General features: G+C 40.2%; 1 protein-coding gene across 1 annotated transcript; it reads right to left on the bottom strand.

Moving 5' to 3' along the window:
- Positions 1–1,934: 1,934 nt before the first annotated feature.
- Positions 1,935–2,867, bottom strand: LOC129681839 (olfactory receptor 4D11). Its single transcript, XM_055614018.1, has one exon. It carries the CDS (start codon positions 2,865–2,867, stop codon positions 1,935–1,937), a length of 933 nt encoding a protein of 310 aa, XP_055469993.1.
- Between the last annotated feature and the right edge of the window lie 3,133 nt (positions 2,868–6,000).

The raw sequence follows: 6,000 nt of genomic DNA, 5'->3' as shown, positions 1-6,000 counted from the left end.
GCTCCTCTGTAAACTCATCACTAGGATGTCTAACTGGCAAGTCCTATTCTGGATGATCTTCAATACCTTTAGTTCATGGTGAAAATGAAGCACATATCACACTTGGTTCATGGCAGGAATTCAGGAGGGTAATCATGATCTGGGAACGACCTCACAAGCTCAAGTCCACTAAGAGTTTAAATAAATACAATCAAATTTCCCAACCTCTGGCAAGACAGCCACACCCATGAATGTGGACCTCAGAGGCACCAAGCATACAAGCCTTCTAGAACAGGAATACAGCTTTGTGTAGCAGAGCCAACAATGTAAGAACTTATAATCATGTGACAGAAAACCAACAAGTTGGCTATCAAAGACATCTCTGTGCCTAGCTTGGCTAAAGACCTTGAGCAAATAACTTCATCTCTGGATTGTCTCCTCTTCCTTCTTTTTATTGATTGGTGTTTTGAGATAGTTCCCACATAGCCTAGGTTGGGGCCTTGAGTTCCTGATCCCCTGTTACCACCTTCCAAGTACTGCATTACACGTAAAACTACCAGCTTTAGCTCTTTGCCTTTTGAAAAAGGAGTCCAGGCTAATGACATAGTTTTTTTTTTTTTTGATTGACATATCATAACCTTGGCATTTGATTGAAAACATATTAATCAGGGGCTGGAGAGATGGCTCAGTGGTTAAGAGCACTTACTTGCCTTTTCCGGTGACTCAGGTGTGGTTTCTAGCACTCATACAACAGCTTACAACTACCTGTAACTCTATTTCCAGGGTATCCAAACGCCATCTTCTAGTCTCCACAGGCATCACACACACATTCTGACAAATCATCCACACATATAACAATAAAACAAATTATTCAAAGAAGAAGAAGAAAAAGAAGAAGAAAGAAAGAAAGAAAGAAAGAAAGAAAGAAAGAAAGAAAGAAAGAGGAAATAGGCCAAGCCTGGCTCATGCATCTAATTCTAGGACTTAGGAGGCAGAAACATGTGGATCTCTATGAGTGCAAGGCCAGCCAGGGCTACACAGAGAGACCTTGTCTCAAAACTAATCAACTAAACAACAAATAAAGTAATCAATTTGACCCTGTAAGACTATTTACTTTGTGCCATGTAGAAATTTGGGCTACTAATTGCTACTAATGTAAGTAGAAAAGCAAATGGTTTCCTAGAAAGTGTAGTTGGTTAATTGACAATTATGTGAGCTTGTATATAAATGTGCAGAAAATATAATGAGAAGAGTTCTTAGTGACAAGAATTGGGGTTTATACTCACTCATATAAACATACAACATAGAATAAACCCACTAAAATCTGTACATCTAAACAAACTAAGCAAAAGAGAGGACCCTAACTAAAATGTTCAATCCCCATCCTGAAAGGCAAAGAGGATGGACATCAGAAGAAAAAGAAAACAGGAAACAACCTAGGAACCTGTTACAGAGGGCCTCTGAAAACCAGAAGAAGAAAACAGGAAACAACCTCGGAACCTGCCACAGAGGGCCTCTGAAAGCCTTTGCCCTGCAGACTGTCAAAGCAGATGCTGAGCCTGATGGCCAACTGACGGGCAGAGTGAATGGAATGTTATGTAAGAAGTGGGAAATAGTAAGAGCTGGAGAGGACAGGAACTCCACAAGGAGAGCAACAGAACAAGAAAATTTGAACACAGGGACTCATACTCCAACCAAGGACTATTCATGGAGATAACCTAGAACCCTGACAATGCAGCCACTCCTGATGAGAACTGATAGACTAAGATCAGAAAGAAGGAGAGGAGGATCTTCCCTATCAGTGGACTTGGGGAGGGGCATGCATGCAGAAAGGGTGGAAGGGTGGGACCAGGAGGGGAGGAGGGAGGGGCTTATGGGGGGATACAAAATGAATAAAGTATAATTAATAAAAGTTAAATAAAAAATTAAAAAAAGAATTGGGGTTTCTTTTTCTATTACTTTTCAAGAGGTGTGAGTTTTCTCTTTAGTCTCTTCATGGCTGACTTCATCTCCTGGTTCCTCAGAGTGTAGATCAAGGGGTTGAGGAGAGGGGAGATGACTGTGAAGGTGACAGAGATGGCTTTATCTGTGGGGAGGGCAGTGAAGGGCCGGGCATAGACATAGATGCAGGGCACGAAGTGCAGGGTGACCACAGTGATGTGGGAGGTGCAGGTGGAGATGGCTTTTCTCCTGTCCTCTCCTGCCTGTGACCTCAGCATTGTCAAGATGACCATGTAGGACACCAGGAGGAAGATAAACCACAGGGTAGTGACCAGGCCATTGTTTGAGATCATCAGGAGCTCAAGAACAAATGTGTCAGTGCAGGCGAGCTTGAGGACCTGTGGGACATCGCAGTAGAAAGTATCAAGAACGTTGGGTCCACAGAAGGGGAGTGGGAGCAAGAGGGAAATCTGCACAATGGAGTGGACGAAGCCCCCCACCCAGGAGGCCACGATGAGAGCTGTGCATCTCCTACTGCTCATGATCGTCACATAGTGCAGGGGCTTGGAGATGGCCATGTACCGATCAAACGCCATCACGGAGAGAGAGAAAATGTCTGCCCCACCAAGCAGATGGAAGAAAAAGATCTGTGACATGCACTTTGTGTAAGAAATGGTCTTTTTCTTCGCCAGAAGGTCCACCAAGACCTTAGGGGCTGTGATGGAGGAGAAGCAGATGTCCAGGATGGCGAGGTTTCGAAGCAGAAAGTACATGGGGGTGTGCAGACGGGACTCCCAGGTCACAGTGACCATGATGAGGAGATTACCCAGCAGAGTTGTCATGTACACAAAACATAAGAGAAGAAATAAGACCAGGCTCAGGGGTTGAGACTGTGTAAGACCCAGAAATATAAATTCTTTTACTCTGGTGTCGTTTTTCAACTCCATGGAATCACGATTTTTCTTTCTTGTACATCTTGGAAAAATTAACAATATTATTTTAGCAAGTGTTAACTTTTTCTTATTAAACTCAGGTTCTTAGAGGCAAGTATCAGAATTGAAATATAACAAGGTACTGTTACCACATGGATTGCTACTTCAAGATTATTATAACTGTCACAGCAATATGTCCTGAATGACATTTTATTATGCAAGCATGTGTTTAATTATTTGCATCTGTAAATCACAAACATTTTTAGGATGTATAGAAGCAATATTCTAATTATATAAGCCGTAAATATTCAAGGCAAACAGATGAAAGACAAGTATTCAAGTATTGGTAGTGTTAGAGATACAGAGTCGATTTGTGTGTGTGTGTGTGTGTGTGTGTGTGTGTGTGTTTAGTAAAGCAATAACTGTTTTGTACAAGTAGAACATTTTATTACATTTATTTAGTTTTTTTGTATTTAGAAAAACATTTTATATTTTGTGAGGATTTTTTTTCTAGATTGGATACTCCAATTCAATAGTTCTAAGAAGCTCTATTTACTAAACAATGCACCTTGAGTTGACTTCTACAGGAATTAATCATGGATTTCATTCTATGAAGAATTAGGAAAATTTGAGATCATCATTCTCCTTTATTTCTCTCATCCTTAGGAGCAAATCATTATTTACACCTTTGCTTTCAGTTACGTTAGGTGGGAGAGTGGCCCTTCAGTTACTCTTTCGTTCATTATCTTAGCTTCTTTCTTACAATCAGTTCTATTCATTTGTTCATTTATTTATCTATTTATTTTTGATCTGTCAACTGCTGCACAGTGGCCCACACATATTTGAAGTGTACATCTTGGTAAGTTTTGACTCTGCATATGGCTGTGTCATGATCACTACAGTTAGGATAGTGGCCTATCTAGCATATGACCTTTCTGTAACAGGCCTTTATTTCTTCTGTTTCAAGCAACAACTGTGTTCTGTTGTTCTGCAGTTGTCTGCATTGTCTAGAATTTTCTTCAAATTGAGTCTTCAAATTTATATCCATTTTTTTCTGGCTTCTTTTACTCATGAGACTCAGCTATGATTTGTGCACACTGCTGCTGGGTTTTTTGGTTTTTTTTTTGTTTTTGTTTTTGTTTTTTTTTTCATTTTATGGTATGGAGAGACCACAGTATATTTAAGTATTTACTTGGTGAACATTTCTGGTCTAGTTTTTTGACTGTTACACATACAGCTGCTATGAGCTGTGTGGCCTTAGGAAAATATGCTTCCAGTTCTCTCAGGGAGGTAGCTAGGAATGGAATGGCTGTAGCTCTTAAATTTCACAAGTAGCAAAACAGCCAACCCCATTAAAACAGTCGGACAAATGTGGTGAGTGTGCTGGTCCGTGCTTTTAATTCCAGTGCTTGGGAAACTGTGGCAGAGGCAAAGGCAGGAAGATCTCAGTGAGTATGAGCCAGTTTGGTCTACATAGGATGTCCAGGTTACCTAGGAATACAGAGTGAGATACTGTCTAAAATAAAAAGCCAGTTAAAACCACAGTGTGACTGAAGTTACTGTACAAGTAAAATGCAATACACATCCAGTAGAGTAACTACTGTAGAAAAGACTGACGTATCAAGAACAGGCTGGAATGGTAAAACTACTTTTGAAAGCAGTTGAAATATGAAATAAGTGCCTACCATATAACTGTGTTATTTTTTAGTTACTTTTTTATTTGAAGAAATCTTGTTATGGTTCTGAATTTCTTTCTTCTGAGTTTATCTCCACTTTTCTAGTATTAAAAGAGAAAAAAGAAAGAAAGAAAAAAAATAAATATCACCCTTTTCCTTCCATTTTTGGAGTATGTTTTTCAGTTCCAATGACAATTTTTGTTTCCATGTAACTCACTTTCCTTTCAAGTTTTTTCTTCTTTATGCAGACTTCTGTAAGGCCACTCTAATTTGGAAGACTAAAAACAAATTTCTTAAAGCTTCCTAACTGAGAGATGGTGCCCTCCCCCACCATGGCACACTGACTGGCCAAAATGGGCCACTCGCTGTCCTAACAAAGTTACTTTAACCATCTAACCCCAGTCTCTGTGAGTGTCACACACTGCCAGTGACACCCTCTTTGTATCATTCTCCTGAGGATTGAAGGAATCAGTTCACATAAGACATCAGTATTTAAAGCATCCTTAATTAATAGAAAATGTCATTATGTGCATGTTAAAGAAAAACTGTCTTAATCACACACACAGCTTCTTCAAACACATCAACATAAGAGAGGAACTGTGTATGTCTCAGGATATGCATCCTGAAACAACGTCAGAAAATACACTCTTAAGGAAGTTTAAGACAATGAATGTTGCAGAACGTGGTGGGCATTGTATGGCAAAAGAACACATGCTTAGTTTGGCTTGTTTGGCATCATCTAAGTAGACTGGAAGTTGTTCAGCATCTGGAGCGAGAGCCACTAAGGTTTAAGACTTCATTTTGTTGGTGCATCAGTCTCTGCAGGACCCCCTTCGCTCAGATCTTTTAGTTTTGTTGGTTTCATTGTGGTGCTCCTGTCCCCTCCATGTCCCGCTAATCCCACCCCTCTCTTTCTCCATAAGACTCCCTGTACTCTGCCCAAAGTTTGGCCCTGAGTCTTAACATCTGCTTCCATCCCCTGTTGGGTGAATCCTTTTAGAAGACCTTCTATAGTAGACTCCCATCCTGTTTCTTCTCTTCCACCGCTTCTGGTGTCTATCCTGTTTGACATTCTGAATGAGATTTAAGCATCCTCCCTAGGGTCCTCCTTAGCATTTAGCTTCTTTAGGTCTGTAGATGGTAGTCCTGCATTATATGGCTAATATATGCTTATTAGTGAATGTATACCATGCCTGTATTTCTGTTTCTGGGTTACCTCACTCAGGATGATCTCTTCTAGTTCCATCCATTTGCCTGCAAATTTCCTGATTTCCTTGTTTTTAATAACTGAGTATTATTCCATTGTGTAGATGTACCACAATTTCTCTATCCATTCCTCTGTTGAGGGACATCTAGATTGTTTCCAGCTTCTGGCTATTACAAATAAAGCTGCTATGAAGATGGTTGAGCAAATGTTCTTATTGAGTGGTGGGAGGATGATACATGAAGAGGACCTAGACCCCCTGCTCAGA

The sequence above is a fragment of the Psammomys obesus genome, unplaced genomic scaffold, assembly GCF_907164565.1.
Source record: "Psammomys obesus unplaced genomic scaffold, mPsaObe1.curated_primary_1811, whole genome shotgun sequence".
Classification (NCBI taxonomy): Eukaryota; Metazoa; Chordata; class Mammalia; order Rodentia; family Muridae; genus Psammomys; species Psammomys obesus.
This window is presented reverse-complemented; position numbering and strand designations above follow the sequence as displayed.